General features: G+C 34.0%; 1 protein-coding gene across 1 annotated transcript in view; it reads right to left on the bottom strand.

Moving 5' to 3' along the window:
* Positions 1 to 9,392, bottom strand: part of LOC135125858 (probable G-protein coupled receptor Mth-like 1) — a 48,602-nt gene extending 39,210 nt beyond the window's left edge. The window contains exons 1-2 of the mRNA XM_064051583.1: positions 8,889 to 9,392; positions 3,884 to 4,168 (exon numbers count right to left, since the gene is read on the bottom strand). Of these exons, the coding sequence (XP_063907653.1) occupies positions 3,884 to 4,168; positions 8,889 to 9,315 (712 nt within the window). The 5' untranslated portion in view covers positions 9,316 to 9,392. The remainder of the gene's footprint in view (positions 1 to 3,883; positions 4,169 to 8,888) is intronic.
* Positions 9,393 to 22,225: the final 12,833 nt, after the last annotated feature.

The raw sequence follows: 22,225 nt of genomic DNA, 5'->3' as shown, positions 1-22,225 counted from the left end.
TTTTTTGGATCTCTCTGACAGTGCAAAGTTTAGCTTAAAATCACGTATAGCTCTCACATTAAAATCAAAATTTATTTAAAATCCATGACAGCTTTTTTTTAAATACAGTTTCATTGCTTTGTTTTAACGCTTAAAAAATGTGCCCTAAATCTCTTAACGTAGACACAACTCAACATTACCCTTTCTCGTTTTATTCCTTTCTTCCCACCTTCAACATCTAAGCATTATTTAATTACGTGCTTCACAGTCTACTGAAGATGACCACGCCAGTGAAGCGAGCATTTTTTCACCGCGTCGTTCCATAATGGCGTCTCAGCCAAGCAAAAGAAGAAAAACAACGCCAGGACTTGAATGGATGATTCACGATTGCCAGATGGCTCAAACAAAAATCCTAAAGTGGCTTTTTTGCAAAACCAGAACAAAGATCGGTTCTGGGCCAGGTCGAAAATCGAAAGTTTGTTTTTTTCCCGACGTCATTATCTCGTGATTCACCATGTACTGTTCAGTTTCAACACAATAACGGTCTTTTGCACGCTTATTCATCAACGGAATTAACTACTTGGATCTGAATGCTTAATGTTATCGCCTGGAGGCGCCGGTTTTGGCGAGGAATGCCAGAAGGAAAAAATTGGTCTAAAGAGTTTAGACAGTACTTCCCTCGCTGTCGGAAACTTGACGACTGCATGCCTATTATGTTTTTTTTTTCTCATTACATTTTTGTAGTGGGAATTTAAAAAAAAATTGTGATGACGTCATCAACATTTTTGCAAGGACACGTATATCAGTTGGGATAGATGTAGTGTAATACTAAGAATAAAATTATTGTGTTCCCAAATTTTCGGGAAAATGAATTGGGTCGTTTTGAATATTGAATTCTTATAATCAATAAAATAACGAAACAATTTACTCACGTATACGGCGCCGGTGTGTAATATATAGAGAGCGGATTTCTGTCGGGCTAGGCAAGGCCAAACTCGGTACGGCTCGCACGGGATGCGAATTCATTGCCGTTGCGGACTGCACTTCGTTTATTTGAGATTAGAATAACGTTGTTTCGTTGCACTCTGCTGTTAATTCCCGTTCTCATTTACTTAACCGTTTGATTAATAAATCGTTAATTATATTTATGGAATCCAGCACGTCCCCCCCTATAATCGTGACGTAGCCCGACAGAAATCCGCTGTCTAGTAATATGAGGGGCAACTGAAAATCGTTTATGTATAAACATTCTTAATTTAAGATGACAAGCGTAACAGCATACGTAAGAGCCAAACAGAGAAACTGTAAACAAAACGACCATCGGTTTTATTGCTTCGACTTCCGCTTATTATATAAAACATTGCGTTTTATTTTAATTCTTGACGGTGAAATTCACAATTGGTTGATTATAAACATGTCTATTTCGCATTCGCGGAACCAAGTGACCGCATAAAACAAATGCAGGTCTGTAATGTTAAAGTCGATGTAAATAACCGTGCTACTCTTATGTTTCAACCGAGTTTTTCCTTTAACAAATTTTGTGTCTACCAAATTGGGTTGGTTGGGGTGTAATACTAATAATAAGTGTTGCCTTTAATTTAATCAATAAAATAAGTTGACTTCATTAATTTTTTTGAACCACCTCTTAAGAAAATCTAAAAAATATGAATGGAATGATAAATCACAAGTACAAACTCATTATATTTTTTGCATTTTAGATAGGATTTATTCAGCAAAATTTAAGGGTGACGTCATCAATTTTTTTAGGAGGGATGAACAAATACATTTTGAACAAAAGTTTACCATGCTTATAATAACTTTAAAATATTCCCAAGATTTCAAAGCATTCGGTTTTGTAATTCCTGATTAAATCGATAAAATAAATTCACGCCTTCATTAATTTTTTTGAGTCACCCTGCATATGCAAATCCAAAAATATGAATGGAATGATAAATCACAAGTACAGACTCATCATATTTTGTACATTTTAGATACGATTTATTCGGCAAACTTTTGAGCTGACGTCATCAGTTTTTTGTAGAAGATAACCAAATATATTTTGACTAAAAATTTATTATGCTCTTTATAACCTTACAACATCTGCAAGATTTCAAAGCATTCGGTTTTGTAGTTCCTGATTAAATCAATAAAATAAATTTACGCATTCATTAATTTTTTTGAGTCACTCTGTATATGCAAATCGAAAAAATTTGAATGGAATGATAAATCACAAGAAGAGACTCACCATATTTTGTACATTTTAGATAGGATTTATTCACCAAAATTTTGTGGTGACATCATAAATTTTTTAGGGGGGACGACCAAATACGTTTTGATCAAAAATTTACCATGCTTATGATAATTTTAAAATATCTTCAAGATTTCGAAGCATTCGGTTTTGTAGTTCCTGAGTAAATCAGTAAAATAAATTTACGCTTTCATTTATTTTCTTGAATCACCCTGTATATGCAAATCCAAAAAATATGAATGGAGTGATAGATCACAAGTACAGGCTCATCATATTTTGTACATTTTAGATATGATTTATTCGGCAAATTTTCGAGCTGACGTCATCAAGTTTTTGGAGGGGATAAGCAAATATATTTTGACTAAACATTTATTATGCTCTTTATGACCTTAAAACATCTGCAAGATTTCAGAGCATTCGGTTTTGTAGTTCCTGATTAAATCAATAAAATATATTTACGCATTCATTAATTTTTTTGAGTCACCCTGTATATGCAAATCCAAAAAATATGAATGGAGTCATAGATCACAAGTACAGACTCATCATATTTTGTACATTTTAGATATGATTTATTCCACAAACTTTTGAGCTGACGTCATCAAGTTTTTGGAGGGGATAAGCAAATATTTTTTGACTAAAGATTTATGATGCTCTTTATAGCCTTAAAACATCTGCAATTTCAGAGCATTCGGTTTTGTAGTTCCTGATTAAATCAATAAAATATATTTACGCATTCATTAATTTTTTTGAGTCACCCTGTATATGCAAATCCAAAAAATATGAATGGAGTGATAGATCACAAGTACAGACTCATCATATTTTGTACATTTTAGATATGATTTATTCCACAAACTTTTGAGCTGACGTCATCAAGTTTTTGGAGGGGATAAGCAAATATTTTTTGACGAAAGATTTATGATGCTCTTTATAGCCTTAAAACATCTGCAACATTTCAAAGCATTCTGGTTAGCAGATTAAAAATTAAATTTCAAAATATTGTTTTATAGTTTTGATTTTTTTTCCAAAAATCTGGACGTTTCGGGTGAAAAGTCGATTCAGAGTTGTAAACTACATGTGTAGGACTATGTTATTTTATACAATTGAAAACCCATTTACTATGTACAATTTTGAAGTGACGTCATCGCATCAGTGGTGGGGATGATTAGACAAATTTTGGTTAGCGTTTTACCATCTACATGATATTCTTAATTTAAGTACAAAATTTCACAACAATCGGTCGAGTACTTTCGGAGATTATCTGTCTAATAAGAATCCGGGACAACAGACGGACAGACGGACAGACGGACGGACAGACGGACAGACGGACGGACAGACGGACAGACGGACAGACGGACGGACAGACGGACAGACGGACAGACGGACAGACAGACGGAAATGGGAGACCTATTTCTTCGTCTTCTAGGGGTCATGAAAGATCGAGAAAACGTAAAAGTAGAGAGTCGGCCGACGGACTCGATTACAATACTTCCTTTGCTTACGCTCGGGAAGTAAAAAGGCAATGGATGGTCCTGACGTCACGTTGTAAAACCATCATTTATTTTTAACATCTTCAATGGGCAAAGTGGTTGAAATTTCGATGTGGAGATTTAAATTAATCTACTGCTTTGAAGGTGAGAATTTTAAATTTTAACTTACCAATTAGCACACAAACTGCGGGGTCCATCCTTCCCGACAGATGTGTGATGCACAGAAGAACATCACCTCCAAGAAGACACGCGACGTAGTTGGTTTGGCACCTCCAGTGCAGCACGTGGTGGCTGGCTGGTAATATAGCACCAGCCGCAAGAGTAGCCGCCAAGAAGACGGCTCCCAGAGCCAACCCAATCGGATAGATGATGAACCTAACATCTTGCGCTTGTGCTTTTTCGACAATCACACCTGTCACGTTTTCCTGAAAGATCATGATCTTAGGGGATCCACCTGAAAACAAGACGTACAGTTAACACCCTTGCAGTGCGGCCAACCGTATGACCTTGATTTTCGCGCCATTTCGTTTCAAAGCGACATTTTCGCCTCCATCAGAGCACGACAGATGTTTATTGAGGCATGCTATCAAATTTGTTCGAATTTCGTTGATGAAGCGACCGTAATGACTAAGGTAACGGTAAAAGTACAAGACAATGGATTAAAATGGGAAATTTGGGTCAGGTTTCTTTGTCGGCGTGTGCAACAGGTGAAAAGGAAATAAGAGGATGGAGAGGCACGAAAGCGACGATTGTAAATTATATGTGTGGAAGAACGGAATTGGGTGGTGAAGCGACCTTTGCGGAAGTTAGGTTACGATTGTGGTTTTTGAAGAAAATGCGAACGCAACCATGAGAATCAATGTCGTTTAGAATGTAAAGGTTAAAGCCTTGTTCAGGTGGTTTATTTATAAATAATAACATTCATGTGTAAGTTGTCGAACAACTTAATGGAGTAAAAATAAATTAGTAACAGGTTCAAATGAGATTCGCATGTCTGGAGACTTTCTTTTACAGTGCATACAGTGCTTTTTAACTTTAGATTGTCGTTTCTTTAATAGACTGAAAATAGTGCTGTGTCAGTTGTCGTTTCTCATTTGCAACAGTCATTGATTACACAAGTTTAATACCTATATTAATATTCAATGAAGCTACAGTTAAACCTCTTACTAATAACCCGGAATACCACCATCTTGGAGACGCAAACCGGCTTTTACATAATTTTTCATTTCCACGCACAAGATTTGCAATTGCAATTTTAAGTTAAGTTTCCTGTCATTCAACCGTTAATCAAAAACAAATGAACCATTATACGCTTACGAGTTAATCGCTAATTGAACACTCTGTATGTAATTATTAAATTGCCAAGTGTTCGGAATTATCAAATACATGTCGATCGACAAAGTTAACTGCAGTTTTATATTTTCCAATTTACTATTCCTACAGTACGCACTAAAACACAGAATGAAATACTTATTCGTAAGTGGAATTTAACAACGGAACCGTGCTTAAATTTACATAAAATGTCCCGGTCATGTGATTTACCTGCGGGGACAAAATGCCATTAACAGTTATCTAGCATCTGCAAAAATCTATCAGAAATGTCCTTTAAACTATTAATGTGCAAAATTATTATCTAAAATCGTGTGTGAAATAGCTTGTTTTCGTCGAAACAGGAATTGAGCTTAAATAACTTAATAAATCTTTTTTTGCTTTTTTCTAGTTTCGAGATATTCAAGCGATCGTTGGCTCAAATTTCTATGCTGACTAATACAACAGTGTTTTCCATACCTTCTATAATTTGATGAGTAAGTAACCCGTTTTTTGTTTCTATATTTAGATTTCCGAACTTCAAAAATTTACAAAAATTGAGCATAAATGTAAAGTAGCCCAAGAGCTATAAGGTTATAAAACCATCATAAAAGTAGTTGACCGCAAATAATAAATACCCACTTTGCGTGGTCCGTACTAAGCTTACCGGTTGGCAATAAATCGTCTTCTAAACATTTCTTGTTTAGATTTAGATATTTAGTGAAAGCCGCCTCTGAACGAAACGACGACAGTCGGTAGAACTGCAGTGGACACGTTATTTACGACCCTAAAACCTTTTCTATTGTATAGTGGACCAAGAGCTATAAGGTTATATGGCCATCATAAAATCATCCCATTGTGTCGAAGTTAAGTTGTTTACAATAGAAAATATTTTAGGGTCGTAAATAACGTGTCCACTGCAGCTCGACCGGCTATTATGGTTTCGTTCAGGGGCGGCTTTCACTAAATATGGAAATCCACCACTCCACTATTTCTTTACTATCTGCAGCCGCTGAGGGTTCCGAAATAACCACTCGCTCTGAAAGCCGGCCCTGTTAAATGTGAGCAAGAAATGTTTAGAAGACGATTTATTGCCAACCGGTAAGCTTAGTGCGAACCACACAAAGGGGGTATTTATTTGCGGTCAACTACTTTTATGATGGTCATATAACCTTATACCTTTTGGACAAGTATAAACAACTTAACTTCCACACAATGGGATAGTTTTAAGATGGCCATATAATCTTTTGGTTTACTATAATTTTATGTTCGTTTTACGAAACTCCTTCTCCAAGTTCAGTACTTCAACATAACCAATTTGTAAAAGCACAAATAGTTTAGAACCACCATAATCTATAAATGGTCCTTCGAGCCAGATCCAGATCCGTTTTATATTTAACATACAACAAAAACTGGCTAATTATATTGGACTGTATTTCAGCAATGTGTTATACTTGCTTCCAAAATAAGAGAGTAAAACTACCTGCAAAACGACCTTAACTTTTAGGGTATCATAATAGGGCCATAAGCTTAATCCATTATACCTGGTTCAAGCTGTCAATCATTCCTATTGGCCCACCTACCACTTAGGGTTGGAAAACCCTAAAAGTCCAGTCAGTTTTCCAGGTAGTTTTAGTCTCTTATTTTGAAAGCAAGTATAATATGGGCGTACAGTAGCAAAGTGGATATTAAAACTAAATCAAAGACGGATTATTGGATTTACCAATGACTTTTGTAACTTCAAATATCAAAAAATCTCTTATAAAAATATGTAATTGTTATTTAGATAATAGTTTTACTTCACAATCATGTGTCAATTTCAAAATTTTCAGTACTGTGAATATTAATCGCTCCTATTTTAAGTAAAATGAATTCAATTATTATTTGCTACTTTTGTTATGAAAAGATAAACAAATATGAACTTGCAACTTGGTGTTGTAAATACAAAATAACCTGAAAGGATACCTACAATTTCGCAGATTATCTGTTGCAACAACAGCGATATAAACGAAAAAACAACACTTTTGTATTCTCCATGCTGAAAATAATAGCAAATATAATCTGATACCAAAATGAATCATATTAAGAACAAATCAAGAATCAAAATTCAAAGAAACTTCTAAAACATAACATTCTACTTTTATAAACTTCAGTAGTGGGGTAACATATAATAGAATATGAAAATGCAGGTTTCCCATTTTCATTTTTTTTTACACAAATAATCTTCGAAACCGCTTTTCTGGAATTTTAAAAGTATTAGCAATATAACAAAACGAAAATTTGTCTCTAATTATTATAGCATGTTACATTTGCTTTAATAATCACCCTTATTTCCCGAGCATAAGCTAACGAAGTATTGTAATCGAGTCCATCCCGAATACTTTTATCTTTCATAACCCTTTGAATACAAAGAAATAAGTCCCCCGTTTCCGTCTGTCTTCGTTGCCCGGATTTTTATTAGACAGATAATCTCGAACCTTCTGGACCAAATGTTGTCAAATTTTGTATTTATATTAAGAATATCATGTAGATGGTAAAACGCTAACTAAAATTTTGTCAATCAAGAAGTCTTCTCCAAAATTTAAAATAGTGTTTTTTTATTTTATAAAATAACATACTCCTACACTTGTGGTTTATAAATCCGTGTCGCCCTAGACATCCAGACTTTTGAAAAAAAAAAGCCAAAATTGTATGACAATATTTTACAATTTAACATTGGAACTACAAAACTGAATGCTCTAAAATCTTGTAAACATTTTAAGGTTATCCCAATTATGGTAAATAGTTAATTAAAATTTATTCGTTTAACCCTCCCAAAATTTTTAGGACGTGGTCTGGAAATTTTTCCAAATAAATCCTCTCTGAAATGTGCAAATATTATGCTTGTGGTTTATCAACGCACTAATAGTTTTTAGAATTACTTACACAGAATGACTCAAAAAAATAATGAATGAGTCAATATATGTTATTGATTAAATCAGGAATGCTTTGAATTCCTGCAGACGTTTTAAATTTATCGTAAGCATTGTAAATTTTCAATCAAAATATATACGTTTATCTTCCAGGAACTTGATGATCATCACAAAATTTTGTTAAGGGAAAACTCATTTGAAACATACGCGCAGCAGGCTTCTTTACATTTACTTTAACATTACATTAATGTCTAACCTATAAGAGTTCTCATAAAAAAATAAAATTTCCAAAATCAATTTTATAATTTTTCGAAAAAGCTGGAATTGTTTTATTGTATTTCAGTGGCGAGGGAAGTTCTCTCGAAAAAACTTCGACCAATTTTTTTAAATTTTGTGTGATTGGGTTGAGTTAACACAGTGGATTTGAACCGTCAAATGTTGAGTATCTTATCTCAGAGATTGAATAACAAACTCTTTCAAAAATTTGATGAATGACTAATATTGATTTACACATTAAAGAAGATTAACTGAAACTGATTTATGCATCTCTATCAACAAATATGTAAAATGTTTTTAGAACTCTTTCTTTGTGTCTAAAAAAAAGTATGTATAATTTATTGTGTTTATTATCCCATCCAATTTCTTTGACAATGTCATCTCAGAAATTGATTATTGCCACAAATCGCCCCTTTTTATAGCAGAAAAAATGTGTACGCCTTACAGCCCCCTCCACCTGTGGTGGCATAAAATTTTATTATTAAACGAAGAGCAATTATGTATAATTTTAATTTTTGTAAAAAGGACGATTTTATTGATTAAAATGAATATTTTTAACATCTTCGAAAATAATAATAAAAAAAAAATTCTTACGATTCCATTCACGCATGAAGTCAAAACATCTAAATTTACAAAAACCCCACATCATCTTCGCAACAGGTTTCAACAAGCACTCACCCGCATCCTCCACCACGTAATAATTCCCAGGCGGCACCACCACCTTCGATTCCTGGAGACAATACAGCACGGCGTTGTAATCGATGCAGTAGTCCGGAGGATGCACCAGCTTGTTGTTGTGCACCACGAAGAGGGAGCCGTTCTGGAAGGGAACGTAACTCCCCAACGTGGACGTGGTGAGCAGCCCCGGAATCGAGCACGGCGGTTTGACGGCCTCCTGGAGATGCCAGTTCGGGGGGACCTGGTTCAAGGGAAGGTACTTGCGGGAGGTGGGGCTATACACCCGCAGGTTCCACTCGGGGGCGGTCACGGGAACACACTTATTTTTGTTTGTGAGGGTGTGGGAGAAGGGGCAGCACTTGGAGACGTTGACGTTTCTGGCGGCGTCGGCGGCGGCCACGAGAAGGAGGAGGAAGAGTGGCGGCATGTCGTTGAACGTTGAGCATTACCCTAACTACACTACGAGACGCGCAAAACAAGACTGAAGAGCGATTTTGTTTTCCTTCCGATTTCAAGTAGTTAACAGTTGCAGTGGACCGGTCGCTCCCCACTACGAGCCACTGTCTTACCTTTGTAGTCCGGCCAATGCGATAAAGGCGTGAGATTGGGTTGAGGAGGGTGGGGAAAGAGGAGATGATCGTGAGATTGTGCGGCGATTGGGATTTAATTTGATTGAAGTTGGGAAAAGGGATTTAATTAAAGAGTCGCGCTTAACTCGCGTTATTGGTGTGCTGCTATCTTTTATCGTAGCGTGTTATTAATAGCTTTCATGGTCAAAATTAAATAAAATTATCAAACTTGTTGTATATTTAGAATTTGTTTAGATACGAAACACGTTTTTTCTTTTCTATGATGAACTGATAATGACGTGACTGCGCATGACCTTATGCTTTTGTGTTAACTGGCACAATAATAATATTTTTTTGCGTTCAAGTGTTCAGAAATCTCACTTTTGCGATTATGAATGCAGAACGGGCGAACCGAGACGAAGTCGAGATTCCAAAAATGCGCTTCGCATAAAGGTTTTTCAACTTTGACTGAAATAACGGAAAACGTGTAAAATAGACTTTGCGTATAGTTAATCTAATAAGGTTCAGAATTATGGACAAAACTATAATTGGAGTAGATTTCATAAAATATCCAGGACGAGCCAGTATTATACTTTTTTGTCCAAATGATGAAATTTTGAATAAGGAATATCAAAATATAGTGTAGAACCCATTCTTGTTTATAAGTTTATCACTAAGCATGCTTATATGTATGATCAAATATACACCATGTACCCGAAACATGTACAATTTATGTAGGAAGAACTAGATACATTTTTTCTGCAAAATATGCCGTCAATATTGACAGAAAACAATCGTCAACAGAATAATATACGACAATATACTTTTCACTTTGAAAATACTGTCACTTATAGATTTAGTTGCCGTAAAACTTTATTCACTGTCATTATCCATAGTCTGTAGGTATTTTAAAGCACTGATTACATAAGCTTTTAAATGAACATTGATACTTATTGTGAAAATCTCTAGTCAAAACTCTGATTACAGAAGTTTTTAAATGAACATTAATACATATTGTGAAAATCTATAATCAAAACTTTTTACAATAATTTAAAGCCGTTATTTTTTAACATCAAACACTTTTTATTACTTAGTTCTCTTAGTTCTCATTTTTCCTAAAACTTCACAGTATTTTCTTTAGATGTATGTGTCAAATTAACAAAATGTTGCAGTTACTATAACAATTGAGTTTCAAAATCTAACATTATTTTATAGTCTTTTTGAACCGATTGACTGTTTAAATTGCACTGCATTGTCATTATACCGTGCCGCTTTAAAGTCAGATTCTCCCCTGATAACTTTGAAACCACTGGAAAACGTGTATACAGTCTTGGGGACAGATACTTTTAAAATTATCTAGATACAGATTAAAATTAACATTTCACATATGTTGCCGCCTAAATTATTTTTCCTTGGAGTAAGAATTTGATTTTCGCTGCTAAACAGCCGCTCCAAAGGTATAGAAGAAAGAATTGTTGTGTTATATTGAAAAAATAAATATTCTACAGCAGTATTCATCACATTTACTTACAAAACTAATTTGTGCTATTTGAAAAAATTGGTCGAAAGAGTTTAGAGAGTACTTCCCTCGCTGTCGGAAACATGACCACTGCATGCCTATTATGTTTTTTCCTCATTACATTTTTGTAGCGGGGCAATTTAAAAAAAATTGCGATGACATCATCAACATTTTTGCAAGGACACGTATATCAGTTTGGATACATGTAGTCAGTGTTGGGGACAGATACAGATATATGGGAGATAAAAGTATGTAGATACAGATTGTTTTCGATTTTTTCGAAATGTATCTAGATACAGATACAGATACTTTTTGAATCTTTGACGAATAAAATAACTGAAAACATGTTTATGTATTTTTTTATGTATTGTTTAATGAATTTTTTAAAATTAACATTTCGAACGTATTGCCACCTAAATTATTTCTTCTTGGTGTCAGAATTTGGTTTCCGCTACTAAACACCCGTTCCACAGGTGCAGAAGAAGGGATTGTGGTGTTAAATTTAAAAAATAAACATTTTACTGTAGCATAGTTATTCAAGACTGAAAAATCTTTTTTTTTGTTTTTATTCCCATACTACAGTGTCCAAATTGTGTTTGAGTATATCTCCAGCATTAAAATTGATATTTCAAAAGGACACGGGAAATGATTATTCTGTGCTGAAGGTCTGTTGTCGGCAAACTGTCATAAATTATTATTCTTCAATATTGGCTTACCATGTTTTTATGACCATGGCCGGAAATCGTCTATCCCTGTGCGGCAGGTATATAAATTTTAGGAAGAGTTGGTGGTTCCGTTTAAGGCAAAATAAGTACAATTTCTTAGAAAGGTATTTAAACCCCTTATAGGATCAAAGGCTGTCTGGCAGGCCGGAATCACCAAAGTGCAACTTTATATTTTCAGATTTTTGTTGAAACTCATTTTATTTTAATCTCGTTTCACGAGTTCTGAGAATATATCACGATAAATTATTCTACCGAGGGTTGTAAAAATATTAATTTTATTGACCAAGATAATTACACTTAAACATAATCGGCACATTCTAGAGCAAAACGGACCTGTCAAGCCCGCCTCGCGTTAGGTCCAACAATGAAAAAGTGAAGAAATGACACATGTGGCAACAGGAAAAGATGCTACATTTGTCTGAAAAATGAAGATATAAAACAGTAACAAATATGCGATTTATGCGAGAGAAATATATGTATTGCACATTCGATTAATCGTTTACAACACTAATTTGTGCTAATTGAAAAAATTCATCATTATGTAACACGCAATTATTATTTTCTAAAAATAATAACATACCTTAAACAAATATTTTTACTATTAAAATTACTCTTATTTAATAACACAAATACAACCAGCGGGCCTACCGGACCCGGGTTGCTCAGGTACACAGATAAAGTACATTGCCCCGACAAGGGTAAAACGCAGTGAATAGTGAATTGTGGTTTATGGTTTTTAAAATACCATCTTACGATGGCTTAGATTTATTACCCCTCGGGATTATATTTAAAGATGTATAAGTACCGAAGGCTACCATGTAGGAAATGATGGTATTTAAAATATGAAGATTTCCGTGACAGAACACTATTAGTGGACTTCTTACCTCTATTTTTGTTTATGTGACCAAAATCACCAACATGAAGTATCAAAAATTACTACTAGTATAACTCAACTAATAATAATTACTGAAAAAAAAGTGAAATAAAAAAATGTATCTGTATCTGCGCCACTAATTTTGTATCTAGATACAGATATTTTGTGCTTAAATTCGATTGTATCTGGATACTTAATTTAGATACAAGTATCTAGATACTGCCCAACACTGCATGTAGTGTAATACTAAAAATAAAAGTACTGTATTCCCAAATTTTCGGGAAAATGAATTGGGTCGTCTTGAATATTGATTTATAATCAATAAAATAACTAAACAGTTTACTCACGTATGCCGCCTGTATTAGCAGAGGCGACTCAAAATCATTTATGTATAAGCATTCTTAATTTAAGACAACAAGCGGTAACACTTGTTGAGATTGTACACGTGAGAGTCAAACAGAGAAACTGCAAACAATACCGATGGTCGCCCAGAGTCTTTTATTGCTTCGACACAATTGGAAAGCGAGAAGCGAGTAAGGCAAGGATGCACCTGCCGCACTTCAGACGGGTAGATAGTCATAGCAAAACGCATATGTGTAAAAAAAATATTTACAGCACATTATCATCAATACATTACATCGGAGGAATGTCACGTAGACATTTATTTGATTTGAATGAGTTTATCGCCCCAAAACAAATGACTAGAGATGTACCGACTGTAGGTCTGGCCGACTAACCGACTAGCCGATTGTTCGGCCAGTAAAAACCGACTAGTCGGCCGACTGTTCGGCTTTGCTAAAACCGGTTTATAAATGCGACAGACAGTGTGTTTTTTTTTCTATTTCTCTGACTACCTTAAAATTTTGTTTTATTTTAATAAAAGGAATAACTAAAGTTCCTTTGTTTTCCAAAAAATGTGTTAAATGTGTTTGGATAATTTGAACATTTAATTTTTTTAGTAGCTCACTACAAAAATAAAGTATAACACCATTTTGGGCCAGTTGATGTGTGGGTATTGTTGGTGATTTAAAAGCGGCGGTACGGTTTTCAGATTTTATTTCGTTCTTTACTGTTCGAGAGTGCCAGGGAGAAGAAGGAAGGGTGTTTTAAAATGGTACACAGGTAAGCTCGGTTTCGAAGAGGTGGAAGTAGGTAAAGAAGGAGTATAGAAAAGTCTAGAAGCGAGAAGAGAAAGTGTGTAGGAGCGTAGGGCAGGTAGACGAAAGACCGGAAGTATTTACATTTTTACAATTACTATGAATGCTCTCAGGTAGAACACCTGATTTTGTGGGAATTCTTGTTCCTACAGATGCAATATTTTAACTGAGATTAAGTTGATCACGCATTCAACAAGGCCATTAGCGACGTCTGATTGGCGTAGAGTCGGTCACATATAACGCGGGGTTAAAAATTAAATCGCAATTAAATATTTGCCGACTGCCAGCCGACGATGAAAAACGGCCGAATAGTCGGCTTATCCGACCGGTCGGCCACTAGTCGGTACATCCCTACAAATGACTAAAATTATTTATAAGCCTCCATTGAACAAAATATTCTGAATGTTATTATTATAATTCTTACCTTATCATTATTTTATTGTTATAATGACGAGCGTATTCTCACATTTTCCACAAAATGGGGTGGCTCGTTCTTAATTTGATCAATAATAAATTGACTGATTCATTTGTTACAACTAATATCCGAAATCCGTTATTATGCATAATAACTAGACATTTTAGGAATTATGCGTAATAACTAAACTTATCAGTTATTATGCATAATAACCGGAAACATTAGGAATTATGCGTATTAGCTGAAATTTTCACCCTGCCTCGCTTTCCCCTACATATCACATGTGCAGTTGATTTAAAAAAAAAGGAACAAATTACAGTTACATAAACGTCATATTGCCATTGCTTTTCATTGATCTATGAGAACCTGAATTGCTCATCTTGTCCCGTTTTTTGTAAAATCAGCTGGACATGTTAGGCAATATGCTTAATGTCTAATGTTTCAGGTATTACCTATGCATAATTCCTGTTTCTCTGTTAGTTATTATCAATATTACCTAAAGGTTTCCGTTATTATGCATAATAACTGAAAAATTCAGTTATTACGCATAATTCCTAATGTTTCCAGTTATTATGCATAATAACTGACAAGTTTAGTTATTACGCATAATTTCTAAAATGTCTAGTTATTATGTATAATAACGTATTTCGGATATTAGCTGTAACATTTACAATAACTTCGAAACGTCAAGATTTCAAAGTATTCAGTTTTGCTATTCTTGATTTAATCGATAAAATAACTTGACTCAGTCATTAATTTTTTTCACACACCCCGTATAAGCAAATCTAGAAAATATTTATGGACTCATCATACTTTGCACAATGCACATTTAAGATAGCATTTTTTCGGAAAAATTTTGGGGTGGCGTGATCAATCTTTTAGGGGGGGATGAGCAAATATATTTTGACTAAAAATTTACCATGCCTATGATAACTTTAAAACATCTCCAAGATTTCATAGCATTTAGTTTTGTAATTTTTGATTAAATCAACAAAATAAATTTAAGCATTCATTAATTTTTGATGACACAATCCTGTATATGCAAATCCAAAAAATATGAATGGAATGATAAATCACAAGTATTGTCTCATCATACATTTAAGATAGGATTTAGGGGGGGATAAGGAAATGTATTGTTACGAAATACACCGTTACGCCACCCCAGTACGACGCCTATGGCCGTCGAGAGCTTTCTGGACGTACGCACGGCGCTGATGGGTGAATCATCACTGCTGACGGTGTCGACGGCCGAGAGGCGGGCACATAAAGACAGATCTGGAGCCGTCTCGAAGCAGCGTCCAGGGGAGTCTCGAAGCGGAGTCGCGATGGATCTTCGTGAAAGATCTCGATCAGAGAATATGAGTTTAAATAGAGGCGACCGTAGGTAATGGAATTCAGTCAGTGAAGACAGTCAAGAGCGCCGGATTAATTTCTGTACATATTCGTTGCAATAGATAGTGTTGTAATTCGAGCTAAAGAAATAAATATTTGAGTTTCACCAACGCCCGATTTATTATACGCCCGTCAATCGTAACAGTATTTTGACTAAAAATTTACCATGCCTATGACAACTGTAAAATATATCCAAAATTTCAAAGTATGCGGTTTTGTAGTTCCTGACTAAATAAATAAAATATATTCACGCATTCATTAATTTTTTTGAGTCAGCCTGTATATGCAAATCCAAAAAATATGAATGGAATGATAAATTACAAGTACAGACTCATCATATTTTTTACATTTTAGGTAGGATTTATATGGCAAACGTTTCAGGTGACGTCATCAATTTTTTGGAGCGGACAAGTATAAATATAAATATATTTTGAATAAAAACTTATCATGCTTATCATAACTGTAAACTATCTGCAAGATTTCAAAACATTCGGTTTTGCAGATTCCAAATTAAATGTCAAAATGTTGTTTCCTAATTTTGATTTTTTCCAAAAATCTGGACAAACAAACAGCGGTCCTATCTGACCCGGGTGGCCTCGGTATGCAGGTAAAATGCGTTGCTCCTACAAGGGTTTATTGTAAAATTCAGTGAATAGAGAATTAGGGTTTATGGCACTTAAAATACCATCTTTGGTGGACCTGAGATTTATTACCCTTCAGAATTGTACTTAAAGATGGACGAACATACTAGTTGGCTCCGGCGGCTACTTTTGAATCTTAAGGGGATGTTTGCTAAAAGAAAACTGTCGGATTTTTAATTTTGCCGTGTTATTGTCTTCACAAGAAGTTTGCGTGTAGAAAAATAAAGACGAGAAGTAGTGGTAAGCTGGTTGAAACTCAGGAAAGCTCGGGTGTAATTTATGACACCCATAATCTCTGGTAACAGTTCGGCACCCGCTTGTCGTGTATTATTGTTCGATTTTCGTTCGTCAACAGTTCAATTTTCATATACGAATTTATAAAAATGACCACAAGAAATTAATAAGAAATAAAAATCTGAATGTGTACAAAAATGAACTTCGAAAAATTAAGACAACAAATAGTAAGTCCAAGCAATTATAATCTAATTGGGAAACTGATTGATTTACAACAAAAAAAGCACTCAGCCGAATAATTATAAATTCAGTTATTTTTCGGACACAAAACAATCACTTTCGCAACACTTAAAAAGATTTGTGGCAAGTAAAACAAAATCAATTTTAAGTTTTGAAATGGTTCTACTGAGTGTGTCCCTATACTGAAATGCAACTAGAAAATCAATTTCTGCATCAGTACGTACCTATATGTCATGATGTAATGAAAATTATAAAATAAACTAGAGACCAATAATTTGTTTCGTTTTTATTTATGCATATTTATAAATATACCCAATTGTTTTACTTAAAACTAAGTACTTCAATTATTTGGTTTACATATTTCAATTATAACTGGTTCCCTAGCTGGTTAGTATCGGCTAAGTTCAAACTAAAGAGGTATAGAAACTACCTGTGTATACTGAATGGTTATCCGGCTAATTATAAGGCTTATGGTAATCTTTTATTCCACAAAATAAAATTCTTTCAGGTATATATATATACATAATATACTTTGATCTTTGACAAAAAGCCGAGAAGGAATAGGATTGGTTATTATATAAAGTAACAATAATAAAATTTCTATTAGTAACATTGACTTACACTTTATGTAAGTATATAAAAACACCCGCTGTTGCGGCGGGCCTAAAAAACAATAATATTTATATGTACAGAATTTAGGAAATAAAAGCATAATAACAGTAAAACTAATCAAATGCATTTTTTGTCTGTAGTTTTAGTAGGTTTTTGACATAATAATTTTGATAAAAGTTTTTTCGACTTTTTCGTGGCTTTGAAAGTCGACTTTCGTCCCATTTCAAAATTTACTCTTTATATATTTCAATGGTCACAAGGAGTTCACTAACTACACTGAAGTAAATTTATGCAAAGATTAAATTTGTCACCGAAAAGATGTCGGAAGTAATAAATTATCCCATCGGTCCAAGAACGTTCGGTGGGTGTTATACCCCAATCCGAGAGAGACCGCAGTAAGAGACAGCAAATGGAACGGATAAAATAAAGCTTCAAACATGATCAGTTTTAAACCAAAATTATGAAGTTTTATAAATCGGATATTTTTTTTTCTTTTCGAAATATCATAGTAAATACTTCAAAGAATGTCCATGACTTACTTTAATGTGAATTTTATAACTATGGTCGGCACAGTCGGACCTAATATTAGTGTGATTTTGAGCATATTTGCGATTTTATTAGAGCAAAACAAGTCATTTTTTCTCCAATTTTATAAGTCCCGGACACTAATAGCATATCAAAGATATTGTAAAAAAAAAAATTGGGTTCAGATTCCAACTAGTTGTCTAGTATTTGTGAAACAAAATCTACTGTAAATTCACTGAAAACTAAACCGATAACATCACCTTAAGCAACAGGTAAATTGGCTCCGGACTAACAGGTAAATTGGCTCCCGCCAGATGCATGTACTAGTTGGCCCCCATCTCCTGCTGCCTGCATGACGGGTAACGCAGAACTGTGGTTGTTTTCACAAAACCTAATATCTAATGCCAACTGAAAAATTAAATTTCATTTAAAGTTGTTATTTATAATTTTATTCGTTCATCATTGCAACGATAAGTATTTAAGAAAAACAACACATATATGTTCGAACTATTACCCCTAATAATTTTAACAATTTATTTACTATTGCTTGGTAAATACATATTTTTTTATTTTTGTTAGTATTGTATTTTGCTGCAAAAGATAAGGTAAATATAAACCAAAACAAAATTGCTGAGCTTCTGTCTGTTTAATTTTGAAGTTTCAGTCGCTTCGTGAGTATGTTCACCACTTTGTTCTATTATTCGAAGCATTCGTCTTGATGTACATACGATTTACAGCCACGTTTTACACACTGACAACGTATAACACTTTGAGCTAACACTTTATGAAAATTATATTTATAATTATTACCCAATTAACAGAACTGTTTTCCCTTTTCCACTAATCATTTCGTCCAAACAGTCCATTTTGTAACAAGTATTGTATTTTTAATAAGCGCTTGGGCACAAGAAAGTTTAAGGTGATGTTATCCGTTTAGTTTACAGTGAATTTACAGTAGATTTTGTTTCACAAATACTAGACAACTAGTTGGAAACTGAATCCAATTTTTTTTTTACAATATCTTTGATATGCTATTAGTGTCCGGAACTTATAAAATTGGAGAAAAAATGACCTGTTTTGCTCTAATAAAATCGCAAATATGCTCAAAATCACACTAATATTAGGTCCGACTGTGTCGACCATAGTTATAAAATTCACATTAAAGTAAGTCATGGACATTCTTTGAAGTGTTTACTATGATATTTCAAAAAAAATAAAAAATTCGCGATTTATAAAACTTCATAATTTTGATTTAAAACTGATCGTGTTTGAAGCTTTATTTTATTCGTTCCATTTGCTGTCTCTTGCTGCGGTCTCTCTCGGATTGGGGTATAACACCCACCGAACGTTCTTGGACCGATGGGATAATTTATTACTTCCGACATCTTTTCGGTAACAAATTTAATCTTTCCATAAATTTACTTCAGTGTAGTTAGTGAACTCGTTGTGACCATTGAAATATATAAAGAGTAAATTTTGAAATGGGACGAAAGTCGAAGATTCCACTTTCAAAGCCACGAAAAAGTCGAAAAAACTTTTATCAGAATTATTATGTCAAAAACCTACTAAAACTACAAACAAAAAATGCAGTTTAATCATCATTTGATTAGTTCTACTATTATTATGGTTTTATTTCCTAATTTCTGTACATATAAATATTATTGTTTTTTAGACCCGCCGCTGTTTTTATACACTTACATAAAGTGTAAGTCAATGTTACTAATAGAAATTTTATTATTGTTACTTTATATAATCACCAATTCTATTGCTTCTCGGCTTTTTGTCAAAGATCAAAGTGTATTACCTGAAAGAATTTTATTTTGTTGAATAAAAGATTACCATAAACCTTATAATTAGCCGGATAACCATTCAGTATACACAGGTAGTTTCTATACCTCTTTAGTTTGAACTTAGCCGATACTAACCAGCTAGGGAACCAGTTATAATTGAAATATGTAATCCAAATAATTGAAGTACTTAGTTTTAAGTAAAACATTGTGTATATTTATAAATACGCATAAATAAAAACGAAACAAATTATTGGTCTATAGTTTATTTTATAATTTGCATTACATCATGACATATAGGTACGTACTGATGCAGAAATTGGTGATTTTCTCGTTGCATTTCAGTATAGGGACACACTCAATAGAACCATTTGGACACTTAAAATTGATTTTATTTTACTTGCCACAAATCTTTTTAAGTGTTGCGCAAGTGATTGTTTTGTGTCCGAAAAATAACTGCATTTATAATTATTCGGCTGACTGCTTTTTTTGTTGTAAATCAATCAGTTTCCCAATTAGATTATAATTGTTTGGTCTTACTATTTGTTGTCTCAATTTTTCGAAGTTCATTTTTGTACACATTCAGATTTCTATTTGTTATTAATTTCTTGTGGTCATTTTTATAAATTCGTATATGAAAATTGAACTGTTGACGAACGAAAATCGAACAATAATACACGACAAGCGGGTGCCGAACTGTTCCAAAGATTATGGGTGTCATAAATTACACCCCAGCTTTCCTAAGTTTCAACCAGCTTACCAGTACTTCTCGTCTTTATTTTTCTACACGCAAACTTCTTGTGAAGACAATAACACGGCAAAATTAAAAATCCGACAGTTTTCATTTAGCAAACATCCCCTTAAGAAAAAACTGATATTTTTCGACCGGAAATTTTGTATTTGTGTTGAATGGGCATTTTCGACCAGTGCAGATAGTAATAAAAGTATAGAAATATTTACTCTCACCGTAACGATTGTTATCCTCTTACTTCAAAGACCCCGCAAATCTGGGAAATACCAGAAAACCCCTTTGTAATTACCTTACCGCCACCACTTTCTAGACATAGAAATTTGATGACTATGGAATTATATGTTCCTGTAATTCAAACAACACATCTTTTCCGACAGCAGGAAATAACGTATCTGCAGATGATCCCCTCACCGTAGGAGGTACCATAAAATCTACCTTCCTTGCACCATCGGAGGCAATTTACCTATACCCATTTTTCGGCAGAGGGTCAAATACCGTCCGCCGGAGCCAACTAGCATGTACCCAAAGGTGGATAGTACTGAAGGCTACAATACAGAAAATTTTGGTATTTAAAATGTGAGAGTTTCAATAAATAGATGATTCCAGTGTATTTCAGAACTCCGTTCGCCTAAGCCAAAACATTGACAGATTCCAGGGTTTCTCGACCGTCGGTCGGTAATTCTCAAAAGTCACTGCTACGATGTAGCAAACGTTTTGTTTCATTAATTGTAAATAATAAAGAAATAAGTTACCTTTAAGAGGAGTCGCCAGCAAAAGTAAATATAAAATCCGTTTGACAAGCTGTCAATAGTGTTAACCACCTACTCTGAGTGTCGTATAATCATTAGGATAATTTACAATGTTGCCTGCTGTCGATCCCAGCTTTCCGATTCTGACCAATAAATTTTATTTTATCTAGTCTGTGCTCCGAAGTTTCTGGCAGCCGAATAGATGAATGTACAATGAACAAATAATAACAATAAATAATTAATTCTAATTTTATGCGTTGTTAAACGTAAAAATAAACACAAATAAAAAATAAAAAAATAAAACAAAATAGGTAACACAGATTTGAAAACATTTAATAATTACAAATAAAAAAAAGATTTCATGTTTGCCTTGCTTCTAAACAATTACCAAATAATATTATATGGAAGTAACTTAGAGAGAGACGCGCGTTGTCAACACAGTGGGAGAGAGATAGGCCTCTCTGGGTGGCAAAACATTGACGCGAAACTGCAGAGCACTGTGTGACTGTGTTTCTGGAGGTTTGTTTCGTGCTGTCGCATGGTGTTTGAAGGTGTATTTTTGCAAATTTACGTTTTTTAGGCTCAAGTTACCTTATTTAAACGTCTACAGTCTTCTTAAGTTGTATTTTATTGGACTATTTGTTAAACATCGTGAAATCGTGTTGTGCGTATAATTGAATAGAACGTGCAAAGAAAGCAATCCTGTTTCATTTGATAGGTAATAATTACATACACAGACGAAGGATTTCGTAAATAATTTAAAAAATTTGTTAGATTCTCTAAATATTCCGAGTTACGAAAAAAACAGATTATTGCTACAAAAAGAGGGAATTTTTATCTATTGATTATTGTTTTAGTTATTTGTACGTGGATTTAGAAAATAGATTTTAGTAGAAAACTCCACACAATTTAATATGTTTAATTTAATTAGGCACCCTGTCACTTTTATCGAAAGTTTAATTACTTTTATCACGGCCAACTGTATTAATACATATGGCCATCCCAATTCGTATAAAAAGTTGATTCTTTGACGTTTCCAAAATCGTTAATCAGGCAACGACATCTACTGAGTACAGTTATGAACTTGGTTGGCAAATAATTGTCAAAATGACGTTTTAAAATATCACGTTTTTCTGAAAGTGTAGAT

The sequence above is a fragment of the Zophobas morio genome, unplaced genomic scaffold (assembly GCF_036711695.1).
Source record: "Zophobas morio isolate AGI-343-1 ecotype UQ-CSIRO unplaced genomic scaffold, CSIRO_AGI_Zmor_V1 ptg000009l, whole genome shotgun sequence".
NCBI classification, from domain to species: domain Eukaryota; kingdom Metazoa; phylum Arthropoda; class Insecta; order Coleoptera; family Tenebrionidae; genus Zophobas; species Zophobas morio.
The sequence above is the reverse complement of the archived record's forward strand: the minus strand, read 5'-3'. Positions and strand labels throughout refer to the sequence as shown.